The sequence below is a fragment of the Myotis yumanensis genome, unplaced genomic scaffold (assembly GCF_028538775.1).
Source record: "Myotis yumanensis isolate MYYU_CA2020_CCGP unplaced genomic scaffold, mMyoYum1.0.hap1 SCAF_7, whole genome shotgun sequence".
In the NCBI taxonomy this organism is placed as follows: Eukaryota; Metazoa; Chordata; class Mammalia; order Chiroptera; family Vespertilionidae; genus Myotis; species Myotis yumanensis.
The window spans coordinates 24,777,797-24,795,786 of record NW_027223758.1 but is presented as its reverse complement, the minus strand read 5'-3'; the positions used below and the strand labels follow the sequence as shown (position 1 = coordinate 24,795,786).

Genomic DNA, 17,990 nt, shown 5'->3' with positions numbered 1-17,990 from the left:
AGTGTACCTGCTTTACGAATAGGAAAGGCTTTATTGACACGGTGGCAATGGGTGTACGGGTTAACCATGCAGAGAGATGTGTTCTGTTTCGTCCTAGTTATGCTGCTTTGGGCCCAGCGCACCAGCCCACAGCTTCCTCATCCACAGGCAGCACTGAAGTTTTTCCCTCTCCCAGAAGATGAGTTTTGAAAGCACCTAAACAATTGTCTGGGGTTTGCCTTTGATCCATGATCATTAATATCATTAATAAGCTCTCAAAAAGTGCATGTGAATCTCAAGTTCCCATTTGGCAGGGCAGGGAAAGAATGAATGCTTTTAAAATAGTTTGGCTCAGAAAGCACATCTGAAATAACCCTGTGGGAAAACCAGGAGAATTTCTCATCCTTCGAAGGATTACCTAGGATGAGATGCTGACCTTGTATTTTAAGTTCAGTTACATTTCTTAAAACCTCATTCATTCCGCAGCCTGATTTATTTTAGGGGGTGAAGTTGGCTGTGGGAGGGGACTCTGGTGATGTAGTCTCATGTTTGCTTTTTGTGTTCGCCAGTTCCCAAAAGATCATAACATATATATTTCTTTAAAAAAAAAAAAAAAAAAAAAAGACCAGCTTCTTCTCGAGATTTACTACAGCTTTTCTCTAAAAAATTAGAGCTGAAGAATTCTCCCCTCCTCAGGCTTCTAAGGCGACCGAGCCCCAGAAGGCCGGGTGCACACGGGGTGAGCAGAGCGCTGACCTCTGCCGGGGAGGTCAGCTCAGCACACAGGACTCAAAGGGAGGAAGAAAAAGCAGCTCCGCAGCGGGGAGTTTGACTTGCTTTAGGGCAGAGGAGCTTTTATAAATAAGTTCTCAGTCTCCCACGCCCTCTCACCGGCTCTTCTGTTAGTAGTCCTGTCTCTGTTCTTAAACGGGCGCGCACACACACACACCAACACACATCCACACCAACACACACACACACACACACACACACACACACACACATACACACAGACTTCAGGAGACTCGCACAGACAGGACTCTGACCTCCTCACTGCCGCGCAGCCCTCTCCCACCTGCCCGGCCTGTGCCTGGGCTGGCAGGCCCTCTGCGGAGGAGGCAGGTGATGGATTGACTGGGAACTTTGCTAGGCCCACTGGCTCTTGAGGCCTTTCCTGTTCCTCCTTAACATGCTCAGCTGGTGAGAAGAATGCACAGGGCTCTTTCCCAAACCCACCGTGGGTGCCTGGGAGGATTAACACCAGCCATCCATTGCTGTTGTCAGAGGGAGAAGGTGGAATGGCACATCAGAGCGACCTCCCGCCTTGATGGGGCAGATTGGGCAGGGCGTCTGGGATGTGTCCCAGTCAGAGGAGCCTGGAGGACCTTCCGGTAATGATGTAGTGAGTCGGGGCCCCGGCAGCAGACATTCCTCTGAAAATGCTTCCCTGGCGAGTCAGTTCCCAGTGCCTCCTGCTCAGCGCGGTGACCAGCCAGAGCAGGGCGGGGACTGCCTGGCAGCACCTGGGGGTCTGGGAAAGCACCCTCGGTGGCTCTCCAGGAAAGAGTGCTCAGAGGGTGTGATGGCACCTCTGGGAGGAGGAGCTCTCTGGGTCAGACATTCAGGGGGTCTGCTGCTGGGGCTCTTATTTTGATGCTAATAAGAATCTCCAGCTGGAAGAACTTTCTGGATCTCACTTAAAACTTCTATGACAAACTACGCATCCATCCGTGAACTCTCTGTATCAGACTGGCCTTGCTTTCTCTTGAAGATAGAGTTTCTCAGTGCCGCTTTATCAAAACGCATGTTCTGGGTCCTGGTGGTAGAAATGATTTTGGCTATTGTTCCACATTTCCAAGGTCTAACTCCAGCTCACTGACCTTGAGAGAAGCCTTCTGTTTTGACACTGGCTATGCATGTCCATCAAGGCCAGCTGCCCATCATACGAGGGCAAGCTTAGGAGAGAGGAGATGGTGGAGGAGAGTGGGCTTGCCATTTAGCTCCTTCGTGGCCCCGAGGAAGCGGCCACTGTGCAGAGGGGACCCCCAAGGAGGGAACTTCAATGTAGGAAAGGCTGCTGGGGGTGGGGAGGGGAGATTACAAAGTCTCCAATCCACTGAAAACCTCATTAAAAAATCAGGAGTCCTCAGTATGTTTCTTAAGGAGGAAAACCTGGCCCAAGACTGTGTCCTGGAGGCCTTCAAGGCCAGCCACCAGAAATTACCTTATTTTGCCTAATTTTTTAAAGCTATTGGGGGGCATGGCTATAGAAGAAAGGACTATGTTCTATTATCATTTAGAGAGCCAGCTACACTCACAGAGCCATCTGCACTGTGGCAGAATTTAATTGGGCACCAGGTCTCCTTGCAGTCCTGTTGTTCAGGGTTGTCTTGAATGAGCTCCTGCTAGCTGGGAGGAGACACTGAATTGATCTGGGAAAAAGCCAACCATCTGTAGAGTCAAAACCAAATGTAGCACCTACGGTACACATGACGTAGCCTGGTATGCCTCTCTTTGGAAGAGGCCTGCGCTTGTCTGCTGTTACTGTTACCATCAATACAAGTTGATTATCAGTTTCTGACGCCCTTTAGCTGGGTCCTCTGCCTGGGTCTCACAAGGCTGGAACCGAGGTATCAGCCACCTGTGTCCTCATCTGGAGGTTTAACAGCTGAATATCCCCTTCCAGGCTCCCACAGGTTGTTGGCGGAATTCAGTTCCTTGCGGGCCCCATTGCCTGCTGGCTGGTGACCGGGAGTTCGCTCAGCCCCCAGAGGCTGTTCTCAAGCCACACTGGCCCCTGCATCTCGATAATGGAGAACCCGCCCACCCCTCCCCCGCACCACCACCACCATCCTGAATTTCTCTGACTTCTGTGACCAGCCAGAGAAATAGCTCTGCTTTTTTGTAGTTAATCCTCACCCGAGGATATTTTTCCATTGATTTTTAGAGAGAGTGGAAAGGGAGGGGGAGAGACAGAGGGAGAAACATCAATGTGAGAGAGACACGTGGGTTGGTTGCCTCCCCAACTCAATCTGACCCAGCAGATAGAGCCTGCAGCCGAGGTACTGTCCTTGACGGGAATGGAACCTGGACCCCTCAGTCCACAGACTGACACTCTATCCACTGAGCCAAACCCACCAAGGCTAAAATGCTCTGCTTTTAAAGCGCTCCTGTGATTAGGTCCACTCCACTTGGATACTCCCCATGTTTTAAGGCCACCTGGATTCATACTTGGTCAAAGAGCCGGAAACCAGGCAGGAATCCATGTGGCCTTAAAATATGGGGAGTGGCCTTAAAATATCCAACAGCCCTTAGCCCTTTTCTGACGGGGGCCCCCGCGCTTGGGATCTAGCTGGGTTCCGTCATCCTTCAGTGGCCTCTATGTCCTATCACAGGCTGCCTAGAGAAATGCTGAGGGCGGGCGGCCCTGTCTTCCTCCTCCAGGCCTTTTCATGGTCACTAACTGGGGCACACACTCACCATCGCTATTTCACGGATGAGCAAACTGAGACGCGAAGAATTTGGGAAACCTTCCCAAGTGAGTAAGTGGCAGAGCCTAGAATCCAGGTCTGCCCGACTCCAAGGCCCAGAAACTCCTGCCGGGCCACGCGTGGGTGAGCCCAGCGCAGCGCAGGCAGAAACTACCAACAGCGGGAACCGGCAAGGAAGAGCTGCGAGTGGACTCCAGGAAGTCTGGCTCCAGGGTGCGTGCCCTTGACCGCTGGGCACACGCTGCCTGGCGGCTGGCCGGGCCCACGTGGAGGCAGGCGCCCTGAGGAAACGCACGGGCCTCTTCTAAAGAGTGCTGGACCGAGGGCTCACAGGAAGCGCAGAAATAACAGGATTCTGGCGGAGGGGAAAACCGGAGGTTGTGCCCCGCCCCCGCCCATCGCTCCCTTCCTTTACCTCGCAGACACGTTTGCTTTAGTTTTGTGCAAACCTGTAGCTGTTTCCATTGCTGCTCTTCCTTTCTGTGTGGAGCTGTGGATTCTTTCAAAAGCACTTCCAAAAACCATTCCAGCAAAGCCAGAGAGAGCCCCCTGAGAGTATCTGATTGTTAATGTCCCGAACTTGCAGGGTTTGTTTCTGTTTCCAGGATGGTTTTTTTTTCTTCTTCTTCTTTTTTTCTTTTTTCCAAGCTGTGCAGCGTGGGTGCCTCAGCGCATTGGAAACTTTTGCATAACATGGAACTCAGGCCCACCCTGACGTGACAACAGGTTAAAGATGACTCGTGGGACACGCTCCCAATCCTTGCGAGGGAGAGCTGGCTTTGGGGGTGTTGGGTGGAGGAAGCAGAGCTGTGTGCGGGGGGCCAGACAGATCTAAGAGTTCCAGAAACTGCCTGTGGGCACCTCTGCTTCACATTCAAGCCGCTTGGATTTTAGTATTTGGAATGGTCGGGTGATTTTTCTGTGATAACCTGGAGTAGCCTGTCAGGGGAAGCAGGAGTGGGCGGGGATGTGGGAATGAGGCCTATAATTGCGATCCCCAGGAGCCAGTGCGTTGTCCTGAAAACTCCTGTAGAGCATGCCTGGGTGGTGTGTGCGTGCACCTGCGCAGGGCGGTGTAGGACGTAGTTGGGGCTGTCGAGTGCCTCTCTGAACCCCTTTTCCTGCGCTTCGTTTTTATCATTCTGTGAAGCAGAAACTAAAAAGAAAATGTGAAGCTGACCAAGAACAAAGGAACCACCTACAAAGGGACAGGCTTAATCTGCCTCTAGTTCAGAAAACACCTATTGCTTTCCGATTTGTAAAGATGTCACTTTCTACTCAGAACCTGGAGGAGGCAGGGCTTGGATCAAGGACATTTTGTGGCAGCCTGGGCACTCATTAGGAAGCCAGCTGCAAACCTGAGCTCCCCGATTGGAGGAGCCCCCCCCACCCCCGCCCCCCAGCCTGCCAGGCTGCCCTGTACAACAAAGCTGTTGCTTTCATGTTGCTGGCATCTGCTTTTGCGCTCTGGATGCCTCAAACCTTGGGTGCCCTGGTGTGGACATTTGCAGGGGGAGGGGCTGGGCTGGGGTGGGGGTGGCCGTGGGCAGGCCTTAATTCGAGGTTCTTATTGGATTTAAGAGCCTTTACTCCCCAAATTAATTTTCCCGACTTGCATATCACAGGTTAATACCGGACCAGTGATAATGACACATAATTTAAGGCTTGTAAAAGCTGCCTGGGACTTGAAAGAAACACTCCAAGCCAGGACGTGGTGCCAGGCATGCAAGAGCAAGTCATTCAGGTAGAAGCTGTCCCAAGGGTGGGCACCGCGCCTCTCCACAGGATCTCAGAGGGTGCACGCAGGTCAGCGGGCCCTCCGCTGCCGGCCGCCCCAGGAGCATTACTTTTAACAACGACGGGAGGCAGTTGTTCACAAAGGTACATTCGTTATTTCTAACGAATATCTCCCAGAAATACCTCGCAGTTTTGAAGTGACGCAACAAGATTGCCCTAATGGTTTCTAAACTTTGAAGACTTGTAGAGCCAGAACCCCACAGAACTGCCCCGGGGCACCCTTCTGCCTCCTCAAATACCAGGCTGTCCGTTGGCATTGTTGGAGACTGACATAGCCTGCGCTGGGATGTTTAGCTGCTTGTGGGGTGGAAAAAAAATGTTAAGAAAAATAATTGTTGTTTTTGCAAACTATCTATTTAAAAACAGAACCTCAGGAAGCAGATTTCTGTTCCAGTGCTCGGATGAATCAGAGCTCACAAAGTATAAATACACATTAGCAGGAGGAGGCTTCCCATAACCCATGGGCTGTGTCTTCCCAGCCCAGGAACCTCTGAACTCCTTTCTCATTCCCAGTAGAGGCAAGAGAGAGACCCGCAGTCCAAACGGAAATGCTGGAACACTGCTCAGCCCAAGTCGCAAACCTTTTTTCTTTAAAGGCAACCGGTCTTTAGCTGCACGCTGGCGCATTTTTGGATAGACAGGTGTCCACCATTTAGAAAAGCGGGGAGCCCACACTCTGGTTCCTTCGGCTCTTTGCTGCCTAAGAAATATTCCCAAATGAGTTAACTTTGACTCTCTGACCCCTCAGATCAGTCAATAAACACAAAGCACTTAGAGCACAACTTGCTCAGGGGGCGGTGTAATTATTTTACTTAAAAATGATGTCAGGTGGCAATTTAGCAACAAACTGGCTTCCAGGCTACTTAATTCAGTTTAACAAGGAGGAAAAACATTATAATTAATGAAGAGCTTGTACTTTAGTACTTTAGTAGAGTTGTGCTCAAATTTTACTGTACCTCATGCGGGAGGACAGACGAGGGGGAGCTCTTGAAAGTGGATTGCCCGGCCCCACTCCTGGTGAGTCACGGGCCAGGTCTGGGAATCTGCATTTAGGAGAAGTGCATTGCTGCCTTCACAGTATGCTGGTGATCATCACCCCGTCTCACTGGGCTTTGTCAAGTAGGTATGCCCCCCTTTTCTATTCTCATTCTACATGTGGAAGTCTAGAGCCTCAGGACAGTTCCCTATCTAAAAACCGTTGTCTTCCAGGTCATTCTTTCCTGGAGTTTCGTGGTGTAGCATTCTCATGCGGAGTTGTAGTGAGCTGTTTTCCTGCAGGGCCTGCTCAGAGGGCCCAGAACATCCGTGGGGAATAGGAAAGGTGTTGAGTCCCGTCCTTTCCCTTCCCTGTATCCAGGATAACCAAGGCCCCCTTGCCTGATTCCTTCTACCTGGAGAAAGGGGAGAAACATCCTGACCATTAAGACCCTGGATTTGAGGAACCTGACCTCTGCCTTCCCACGTAGAGTGTCCTGGACAGAAGGCTCCTAAAGGCACATGTGCAGCTCAAGATCACCTCCTTCCTGGGATAAAGAATTGCAGAGGCTCATTAAATGGTTTTCTTTTTTTCTTTTTTCTTGGCACGAAAGCATTTGGTAACTATCCAAGGAATGCTGGGGTCCTGCATACTCCAAGTTTACAAACCACCAGAGCACGGTATTGCTTCAGGATGGTTTGAGTTCAGCGCAGCGAGACCAGACTCGGTCTGTACCAGGAGAGCATGTCCCTCCTTGCCCCCACCTCGCAGGAACCGGCTGTTCACCAGCAGAGATTCGTGGCAGCAGTATTGCTATACTGGGTCAGGGAGATGTCACAGGAATTCACACTCCTTCGGGGCTGCCTCCCCAACAGGCCAAAATGCACTGCCACAGATGGACTCTGACCTTGAGGGCTCTGTTCAGGCACCAGGAGTGCGGGGTATGTAAAGCCCACCACCCACTCCTAATGCCCATCAGAGAAGACAGTTCCTGGCCTCGAGGAAACAACAGCTTCCCAAGAATGAAAGACATGCCCGTCAGCTTCTCCATTCAAAGTGGGTTGCTCCAGTCAGAGCTATGCTATGGAACCTGGAGGATGGGTGGTCTGAATGGGGCAGCACTGGGGACAGCTCCCCCCAGGAGGGAAGCAGGGAACTCCTGGCAACTCCAAGCAGCTGCTGGAAGTTGTCCATGTATATCACCTCAGCTCATCCCTTCCCTGCTGCAGGTGCCAGAGGCAAAGCTTCCCCACCCCACCCATGAGGTGGGGGCAGGGCCATGGTGTCCTCTGGCCCAGTAGCCACGAGCAAGCCACAGCTCTCCTGCCCTCACCAGGTTGGGAACAGCCCACCTCTGGAAGGCCCGGCACCTGGCACCCAAAGCAGTGTGGCCAGGCCAACTTCCTGGGTTCAGTGATGAGTGAATAGATGGGCCATGACCCCAGGAGCAAACTATCCTGGAGGCATAAATGTGCACAAAACCCACAAGGTAAAGCATGATGGAAGGATGTTACTATATTAGCCCAAGGAGCCCAAACACCCAGAGGAAAAGCATTAAATTTCCCTCTTCAGCCCCCAACACCAATTCCAAGTTTTTTAAAACCCTTTCAGTGCACGGGAGCGCTCACACTTCCCTCCACGCTGCAGGCCACTGACCCAGTGGTTTATTCAGAAAGTATTCACGCTTGTTGAACGACAAGGCCCCCAGGTGGGGCTCACTGCAGGGGAATCTGGAGGCTGAAAAGGCCTGGAGTTCCTGGTCCGAGCCCCTAATTATCACCACCACAGGCACAGCAGAGCCAAACCACGTAAGCTCAGAAGAGGCCACACTTTCCATGTTTTTATACAAAAAATTTAATAAATATTACTTTTCAAAATTTATTGCCAGGAACAACACATCGAAGATGCATTTTTATGTTCATAACACTAATAGGACAATATAAAGTATCTTCACGGTCTCCACGGTGAACCAACAAAATGACTGATAAGCCTTCTGGATCTTAAACTTCGGAAGAGCGCTTTGATTTCCTCGCGTAAGGCAGGCAGTGTACTCTACGGCAACCTAAACAGTGATCTTACTGGGCATCTGACGGTTCAAGTATTCAACTAGCTTATTAGAATACTCCCTAAATGCAGTAGATAACAAAAATCAAAACTACGGTGGTTCAGTATTACATACGAATGGTGAAAAGAAATCAGAATTTACAAAATAAGATTGGTGTGCTTCCAACTTCACACAATTAATTTGAACATTTTAATGATATTCAACCACTCACATTTTGGCTACGTTTACATCATAACTCAACTTGTTCCCTTAAACGGCTGTGCAGCAGATCACCTGCCTGTCTCTTTTCAAGTCTAAAGCAGAAAAAAAAAAAATACCCAAACAAAAAAACTGTTCTAGACTAATTCTGAAACTGCCTCGGTCAGTCCTGAAAACGTGTTCTAAAGTGATGCTCTAGATTCTCTAGAGTCTAGAAGGTGTTTTAAACATCTTGACGTCCAAAAAAATAATAAAAAAATTCCACCAGTATTCCAGGCACAGAAGCCCGTCTACTGTCTTAAAAATAAACCATTTTCAAACACCTTACTTTTGGCTTATAGGCAACACGCAGTAAGAAAATAAGTTCCAAAAAAAAAATAAAGCCATACACTTACAATGCTATCAAAAACCTTCAGTTCTAAACACATACATATAAATAAAAAGGAATGATGTTTTAAGGCTCTTGATTATTAAGTTAATAAATCAAATATACACAGTGATTAATAAAAAAAGAATTATTTACATAACTATACAAAAAAATTCTACTTTTGACACATTTTTCCTCTTTAAATTCTTCATTTTACCCAGCAACTGCTGACATCAAAGTCCTCCCCCCCCCCCCCGCGCCGCCCTCAACAACAACAAAATACAATAAAAAAAATAAATAATAAACTCATTTGTGATAGTTGCTGTGGTTCTGAGCTGCAAAGGCACTTTTCAAATACAGAACTACTTGTACGTCATAATAAAACCAATATACAAAAACAACTCAAGAGTCAATAAATATAAATAAAACTATGTTCCTAAGACTGCATCACCATCGGGACATCTGGCAGAAGTGGCAGCTCGAGGCCTAGTGGCCAGGCCTTCTCCTGGGCGCTGGTCCCAGACCTGTCGGCTGCAGGGACTGTGCCCCAGGGCACTTGGGCCTGGATTTTGCATAGCTGTGAGATGCAGCCCTCGATCTCCCAGGCAACCACAGAAACTACCATTGCCAGTGTAAGCCAGCTTGTCAAAACTTAAATTAACACAGGGATTCTAAGTCATCAACAGCCTCAGCCTGGACTAGACAGTTAGAGAACTACAGCCCCGCGTGCCCTCGGACTCTACCTAGCGGTGGAGTGGCGCCCGCCGTCTGCTATACGATGTACTCCATGCGGTTTAGGCTCTGGGCGCTCTCCAGGTCTCTGTTGTCCTGTTTGTTTGTCCAGTTCGGGTGTTTGGCGGGCGTGCCGTTGGGGGGCTTCTCCTCTCTGTCTACCAGCGTGTACGCCGGCTGCTTGGCAAACCGGGCCTTCTGCTGGTGCTTGTCCATGTCGTCCTCCTCCACCTCCGAGTTGTGTGTCCTTATTTTGGACATTTTGGAGTTCTTGTTCTCGTAGTCCTTGATGGAGACCGTGTTGGCCCCGAGCTTCTCGATGGGGTTTTTGATCTGGTTCAGCTGCTCCCGGACGTTGTTGGTGGTGTTGTCCTCGGAGGCCGAGCGGGCGTGACTGCTGGGCTTCCGCCGCTTCCGCACACACCAGTAGAAGGCCGTCACCAGGCAACAGATCCAAGCCACAGTCAGGACCGAGCTCAGCAGAGGGACCAGGAAATCTGCAAGGCAGGCCCCCAGCCAGTTAACTCTCGGAACAAAAGAACATCAGCCCTGGTTCCCCTGACCTTAGTCCCTACAAGGGGCACTGTGGGGACAGGTCCCTTTTCCCAATTGCATACTGTCAATGCACAGCTTGAGCAGCAGTGCTGGGCCCTGGGCCCTGGAGGCCCTGACACTTGTCTCCAGAGGAACCAAGCTAAGCAGCAGCTCCCGCAGGTTCCGCAACTTTGTGTGGGGAGAGCAGCGCAGGGTTCAGGTAAGTGGATTCTGGCTACGTAGGTAGCTCATTACAGGATATGGTTTTCAGAATTATCAGAAACCCATCTGAGCGCAGACAGCTCCAATGCCCCAAGTGGTCATGAGCCCGGTTCCTCGCCTCGCTAGAACAATGATGCTCAGGATCGGGGGAAGGGGCGTCTGGATGCACTGCAGGCCATCGAGCTGTCTATCAAGCCAGTATCTCAGAGGCTTAGGATGGGCTGCCCCATGACACCGAGGTACAGCGATGCTCTGTGCACAGGGCTCTGCGGGATCTGGGAACAGTACATGTGCAACAGGGGTGCCCGCTTGTGAGAGCACAGCCTGTTGACATGGGGAAAAGTGAGGTCGGCCTCTGCCCATCGCTCTATGACTTCAGTCATGTCCACGGTCTGTTTCCTCACCAGTTAAGTGGGGTGGAGGGAGCTCCTCGGGGAGGTCAGGTAACTGCGCGCCTGGTGGTTTTATTGGACAGCACGCTAGATCCATTTGGCACCCATCCCAGAAAGGGACTGTTCCCACCGGCACTCACCCGTTCTGTTCTTCAGGGGCCGCCTCTGAACTCGCACTTCTGCCACGGCAGCAATGAGTGAGCTGTTCCCGTCACGTTTACTAACGAGGTCTATAATCTTGTCAGTGATTTCCTTGATAGGGTTCCCATCATCCCGTATGTCTTCAGCAGACTGGAATAAACAAAAAAAGGTCAGTCTGCAGGGCTAGGGAACACTCCACAGTAGCTTTTCTTTCTATTTTATGTAACATTTTATTTTTAAAAAATTAAAACTTTTTTTTTTCCAATTACAGCTTCCAAGTACAATATCATCTTGTACTTTTATTCAAAATTACTTGAAAACACACATATGCCAAGCTCTCTTCCAAAGTATTTATTTGCTCCTGATTAAATGAGGTTTGCTAACTACCTTGCAATCAAAGCATGAAGTGTGAATGGATCTTATACTTACAATGGCCACATGTATTTCATTATTCGCCGAAGGGGAAGGCTCACAAGCTATGTAGATTGAATATTCAGCGGACACATTCTTCAAAATATTCAAATTCCTCAACTCACTGCAAATGTGCTCCGTGGTAAGACCCTAGAACAGTATTGAAAAGTCCACATGAGTAAGGTACTGGGAGGAGAAAGGCTGACGTTTGCTTGGAAGGTAGGTGATAGGTAAGCCGCACGTTGCTGTAAGATGCGTAAGACAGGACCCGAGGCTAGAGAACTAAACCCCAGCATGTGACCATCCCGCCTCGGGACAAGCAGCCACACACCACCCCAACGTGAAAAGAAGCTCCGTACCGGGGACATCATCTCTTTGTTGAAGGTGAAGGTGATGTTTGCGCAGTTCTCCTGGTAATAGGGGTCTGACGCGCATTTGGTCTTCACGGGCTGGAGGCTGGAGGAGTGACACTCGCCCACGCCCGTGCAGGGGCGGACGAAACACTGGTCGTCCAGGATGGGGAGGCAGCTCTGCCCGCTGGGGCACTCGCTGTGCCCTTTGTGGAGCAGGCAAGGTCGAGGGCCACACCAGACCTGGGGAGAGATGGGAGTGGGCAGCTCAGGAGAAATGCCCACCCGCTGATGCAGGACTCAGGTGACCTGGGCAGCCCCCGCGCCCTACCTTAGAGCAGGCGATCCTTCCGTTCAGGCACTGGCAGGTATTGCAGTCATCATCCCACTTGGCCCCATCGGGTATCACGCCCCCCATGGTGATGCAAGGTCTCCCTGAAACTGCGAGTGGAGATGCTTGAGTGAAAGGACTTTCCTTACCTGTGGACGGATCTCTCGTTTCTCTACTCCCTCAGTGAGGAAGTGATTACACCCCTGCCCTCTGTCATGTGGCAACAGTTCCTTCCAGGAGAGCAAGTACACTTCCCTCCCCTACTGGCTTTTTGCGTGGCCACGTGCCAATGGCAGCACCGGGGATGTGTGGTCAGCAGAGTCTCCCAGGTGGCTGGAAGAGCACACTGCCTCTTGCAAGCCTGCCATTCGCCAGGAAAAGAACGTGTCCCAGACACAGCTGATGGTGCCGGGAGGGTGAGGAGGGACAAAGGATAGACCTGAGCCCAGTCTACAGCACCTATCACTCTGCCCACCCTACAGACCCATGAACACAAATAAACGCTTGTTGTAGCCACAGAGTTCTGAGCTGGCTTATTACACAGCATAATCACAGCTCCAGGGACCTCTCAAAGTGTCCCCTTTCCTCTGATCCCCACATGTCCCCTCCATGCTCTCCCCCTGAGCACAATGCCTACTCGTGGCCAAAAATGGTGACTATAGTGTCTGGAGCACCCACATACCCCAGGACACACGGGCAGCCGGGGTCTGGCCTACATACCTTCCTGGCATTTGGCGCCGCTGTGCCCTGGAGGGCAGATACACCGGTAGCCGTTGATTTCATCCACACAGGTTGCCCCGTAGGCACAGGGTGAAGACTGACATTCATTAATGTCTAGGAGAAATGGAGTTAAAGTTTAGGCTCCAAGGGGAGGCAGCACTGTTTGACTATGTTTTCACTGGCATAATAAACAAATAGAAAGGCATAGGATGTGTAAATATGAGGTGGATGGATTCTCATCATGTAATCAGCACCCAAACAGGCCACCAGTGCTCCGCAGGCGCCAGTCCCAGCTCCCCCAACCACAACTGGCTTGACTTTTAACACCTGAGAATCATTTAATTTAAATTTGCTGCCTCCCCAAATGAGTTCCTTCTTCTGAGTACAATTTCCAGGAAGGGCTGGCAATGTTCATTAAAAGGGTCAGACAGCAAATATTTTAGGCTTTGTAGGCCATGTGGTTCCTGTCACAATTACCCAACTCTTATCACAGCTGAAAGCAGCTAGACAGTGTTAATGAATGAGCATGGCTGTATGCCAATAAAACTTTATTTACAAAAACAGGCAGCGGGCCAGATTTGACTCCCAGGCCATATGTCAACCCGATTTAGAGACATGAGATAGAAACAATGCACCCTCATCCAGTGCTGGAGGCCAGTCAGTCCCAGACCAGGGGATCCCAAATACCAGCAACGCTTTAAATAACTTGGGGACTAGAAAACACACACAACTATTCTGTCACTTTTGTAAAAGAAAAGGCATATAAAAGGTAGGGGAAAAGCTCAAAATAAAGAATGAACTTTAAGGTTCCTGAAAAACGGCACTGCCTGCCCCCACTGTTTTAATCCTTCCACCAAGTCTTGGGAAAACCATTGGTGTTAGCTCTGTGCTCCACCAGCGTAGCTGTGGTTAATGTCCACTTGCCCATAATTGCATGTTAGTCACGGGGAAAAGCACACCCTTTCCTTAGGGCCTCAGAGTAGCTTAATCGTCAAGTTCTGTGGCTGGTGCCCTCTCTCTCCTGAAACAAGGAGGGCTGTGCCACCCATGGGAGGGCCAACGGGTACCTAAGGGTCTAGCCAGTGGGAGGTGGGCGATTAGAGAGCCTTGCCAGGCAATAAAGGGAATCCCAAATCACAGCCTAATTGCTTTAAAGATGAACAGTCTCAGGCTGAGGGGTGGCGAGGGGGGAATAAAGCCACTGGAAACCCGGCTGAGGACAGTCCTTACTTATTCTGCAGTCAGGCCCGGCAAAACCAGGGGCGCACTCGCACCGGTACCAGTTGTCTCCGTCCACGCACGTGCCACTGTTGTAACTAAGAAGAGAGCAAAGACCACCTAAGTTACCAACCTCCCGATCCACGGCTCCGGCTGCCAGTCAACAGGAAGCCACGCCTGTTGCCATCAGCAGCTCTCACCCTGGCCACACTCACTGCTGCCCGGGGGGGGGGGGGGGGGGGGGGGGGGGCTTTAAAAACGCTGATGGTCCCACCCACCCCCAGGGAGTCTCAGACAGGTGTCAGTTGCATCCCGGGCACTGGGGCTTATGAAAAGCCCCCAGGTGATTCTCATGGGCAGTCAAGGTTGAGAATCAGTGCTCTAAATCAAGACAACCTGGCGAATTACAGCGTGGTCCACAGCCCAGCAGGGCATTTGTTAGAAAGGCAGGGTCTGCAGCCCACCTGATCTCTCGAATCAGAACCTTTATTTTAGACAAATGCCCATGCACATTACAGCCAATGTACATACGGCTTAAAAGGTGGTCACACTTACCAGGGATGAGGGCTGCAGTCATTGGTATCTGCAAAATAAAAAGACAATTTAACAGGGAAGCAGTCTTAGCCCTCAGCAAAAACCTCGAGTTCCCTAATGCCCAAATGATAACGTCGCCGGTAACACCAGCAGAATGCACTTAAGACCCTGCTCAATTGGAACCAGGCCTGCGCCACACTTTGTTCCCTTCACCGTGGGACCCACGTCCACAGGAAGAGGCCCTGGCAGGGCTGGGAAGGCGTGTGAGAATGGAAAGAGACAGGCGCTTCTCAGACGGAGCTGAGGACGAGACACCATCTGTCTCCACTTATCTCCTCCCGACTTTCTCATGCCCAGGTCAGGGCTGCATCCCATCAAGTCATTAGGACAGAGCCAGGTGATGCAGAGGCCGACATCACACAGCTCTGCTGCCTCTGGTTCTCACCGCCCCCTCCCTAAGTCCCCGGGAATGTTAGGCTGTGCTCCCTCAGCCTTGGGGGAAGGGGGTGCCTGGGGAGGGGGGGGCGGACACTCACTCTGAGTGCAGATGGGCCCCTCCCAGCCTTCTTTGCAGACACACGTGAAGGACTCGCCGTTGACCACACAGGTGCCCCCGTTGTGGCAGGGGCTCGGCAGGCAGCTACTATTTCGAGCTGTAAAACAAAAAAACAGACAAGACCTAAGGATCCAAAGAGTCTGAGGGGGCAAGAGCCAGACCCCAGGAAACCACTCGCAGGGGCTCACGTGGGGCAGGAAGTTACCTATGTTACAGGTCGTTCCTTCCCAGCCTCCGGGACACATGCACTTGAAAGCATCCCCTTCATCATAGCAGGTGCCACCATTGTTGCACGTGGCCTCGTCACACTGGCTGTCGCCTGGAGGAGGAAGATGTCAGTGTGAGCCCCTGACCGGCCCCCTCACCGAAGAGGGAGACAGCATCCCAGCCGGCGACCACTTACGGGAGTGGCAGGTCTTTCCTTTCCACCCGTTTTTACAGTCACAGTAAAAGTCGTTGACCAGGTCGCGACAGGAGCCCCCGTTGTGGCAGGGGTTCTGGCTGCAGTCGTTAATGTCTAGAACCAAAGAGGAGACACCCAGCTGAAAGCACGATCATCCGGGACCTCACAACCCATGAGAGCCACGCTGTTCCCACGGCCACCTCCACCCCTGCTTTCTGGTCCAAGTCCCAAGATCAGCTGAGCAAGCCCAGGACCTGAATGCCTTTATCCTCTTCCCAGGAGTAAAGAAGCCCCCGACTAGCTCACTTCTAACGCCCCAAGTTAGGCAAGTCAGGGGCAGGCCTGACCCTCCCACAAAATTAAAATCAAGAGACGGGCAGAAATTATAATCCAAACAGAAAGGGGGCTCCTTAATTGCAAGCAGGGACATTAATCATCCCAATTACACAGTCTGACTTGAGAGCGTCTCGGCAGAAGTGCCTTCCCACAGGCCGTCCCCCACATTAACAAACGAGAGCAGGACCGGGGCGACGCTGTCCCACTGCAGGGGCAGCTGGGGTCTCCCTCACAGAGATTTCATTAAAAAGAAAGGCTTCCTCTATCGACCCCCGCCCTCCACGACCCAGCGCTGTCTGTCCCAAGGGCAGACTCACTGGCTTCACAGTAGGCCCCCTCCCAGCCGTCACTGCAGATGCACTTGTAGGAGTTGACACCGTCGATGCAGGTGCCTCCGTTTTTGCAGGGGTTGCTCTCACAGTCATTAATATCTGAGAAAGAAAAGAAAAGAAAGAAAAAAAGCAGGTCAATAAAGGACCAGGAAAGCCAGGCACTGTGCTATAGGCCGCCACCTGAGGAGACAGACGCACTTGGTGGCTCAAAAATCCTCAATTCCATCAGGACTGCTTCTCAAACGCACCAGGCAGGACTCCCCTGAGCACTGTCCCTGTTATCTAATGCCCTCACAGGCTAAGCTGCTCCGTGGGCGTGGGAAAGAAATTCCTGCAGAAAGCGAGACCACCCAAACTACAAGAATTCCAGAACATTCTAAGAGGAATGTGCTGAAGGCGAGGCGACATCCATGCTCAAAAGTTAAACACACTCAGTCTTGTAGATCCTGGATAGAACTGCAAACCTTCACTCGTCTCCGTGGAAACAACTTAGACACAAACGGCACCCCCCACAAGCTGTGCAGAGGCAGGGAGAGGGTCTTACTTTCGTGGCAGTACGTCCCGGTGAAACCTTTGTTACAGTCACACGTGAATTTTCCTCCCGACTGACTCTTGCACTTCCCATGGGGACCACAGACGTTGGAGGAAATATACCGCACCCCTTCAGGCGTGTCGTTGGAGGCCATGGCCACCGTGCAGCTGTCAATCACTAGAAGACACACTCGGGATCAGACTATGGCCGCTGACCCACAGGACACGGCGTTCTCACACCAAGGACGTACGCCAAGCCTGCGCTCCTAGTGACAGGCACCTTTGGTAATGAGGGTAAGGAATCAAGAGGCACCTGGGGGCCAAGCCCCTGGCAGCATGCCACGTCCCACTGTGACAGCAGCAGATGCCAGGCCGACGGGAATGTTTAAATTTGAGTTTGTTAAGGGCACGTTTTCCCGATGTGGCTAGCAAAGCCTATATGGCTGAGGGCCCCTCTCCTCCCACCCGGGACGTCTCTTGCAGTGGTTCTCAACCTGTGGGTCGCGAACAATGAAAATACATCCTGCATATCAGATATTTACATTACGATTCATAACAGTAGCAAAATTACAGTTATGAAGTAGCAACGAAAATCATTTTATGGTTGGGGGTCACCACAACATGAGGAACTGTATTGAAGGGTCGCGGCATTAGGAAGGTTGAGAACCACTGCCAGCTCCGCTCCCCACTGCATCTGCTCAAGGTGGGCTCTGAAGGACACACTTCCAGAACCTGCAAGGCTGTGCCCCATTCAGCAGCCACGAGCCACACGTGGCTACTTAAATTTAAACCATGTGAAACTAAGTAAAATAAAAGTTTCTAGCTGCACTAGTTACACTCTAAGTGCTCCACTGGCCACACGCCCCGTGGCCTATGGCTACTGTGCCTGACAGCACAGACACGGGACATTCCACTGCCACAGGAAGTCTTCCTGAGAGTGCTGCTCTGAGGAATTTGTCTCAGCGTTGCAGATCAGCCCACCCCAGACGAGGAATGCTAAGTGAGCTTCATTCTCTCCCCTGGGCTACTTGCAGGCATGGTTCTCCCATAGGCAGGCCCAACTCGATTGCTTCCATGTGTTCTGACTTCCCCGAGCAGTCAGATTAGGGGTTTGATCTCCTCACTTACACCAGTTCCCAGAGTCTGAAGGGGCAGTGACAGAGGAGCGAGCCTCGGACACAGGCCAGGAGCCGGGGGAGGGAGGTACCTTCACAGGGGGTCGTGCGGCAGTGGTCTTTAAGGTGGGAGCAGTTCTTGCCTTCGTAGTCCTCGGTACACTTGCAGAAATAGTCGCTGGCACGGTTGTAGCACTGGGCACCGTTCTGGCAGGGGTTGGGCTCGCAATAATCTATGTCCAGCTGCAAGGAGCAGGAG

The 17,990-nt window shown here is 51.4% G+C and overlaps 1 protein-coding gene across 2 annotated transcripts in view; it reads right to left on the bottom strand.

Moving 5' to 3' along the window:
* Nucleotides 1-8,079: 8,079 nt before the first annotated feature.
* The window catches only part of JAG1 (jagged canonical Notch ligand 1), a 35,523-nt gene continuing 25,612 nt past the window's right edge, over nucleotides 8,080-17,990 (bottom strand). Inside the window, exons 13-26 of one of the 2 annotated variants that reach the window (XM_070419905.1) lie at nucleotides 17,824-17,974; nucleotides 16,630-16,794; nucleotides 16,071-16,184; nucleotides 15,418-15,531; nucleotides 15,220-15,333; nucleotides 14,995-15,111; nucleotides 14,480-14,507; nucleotides 13,937-14,022; nucleotides 12,707-12,820; nucleotides 11,987-12,096; nucleotides 11,665-11,898; nucleotides 11,324-11,455; nucleotides 10,894-11,044; nucleotides 8,080-10,102 (exon numbers count right to left, since the gene is read on the bottom strand). In XM_070419905.1, the coding sequence (XP_070276006.1) occupies nucleotides 9,645-10,102; nucleotides 10,894-11,044; nucleotides 11,324-11,455; nucleotides 11,665-11,898; nucleotides 11,987-12,096; nucleotides 12,707-12,820; nucleotides 13,937-14,022; nucleotides 14,480-14,507; nucleotides 14,995-15,111; nucleotides 15,220-15,333; nucleotides 15,418-15,531; nucleotides 16,071-16,184; nucleotides 16,630-16,794; nucleotides 17,824-17,974 (2,088 nt within the window). In that variant the 3' untranslated portion in view covers nucleotides 8,080-9,644. The remainder of the gene's footprint in view (nucleotides 10,103-10,893; nucleotides 11,045-11,323; nucleotides 11,456-11,664; nucleotides 11,899-11,986; nucleotides 12,097-12,706; nucleotides 12,821-13,936; nucleotides 14,023-14,479; nucleotides 14,508-14,994; nucleotides 15,112-15,219; nucleotides 15,334-15,417; nucleotides 15,532-16,070; nucleotides 16,185-16,629; nucleotides 16,795-17,823; nucleotides 17,975-17,990) is intronic. The other variant, XM_070419906.1, reaches the window with a different exon arrangement.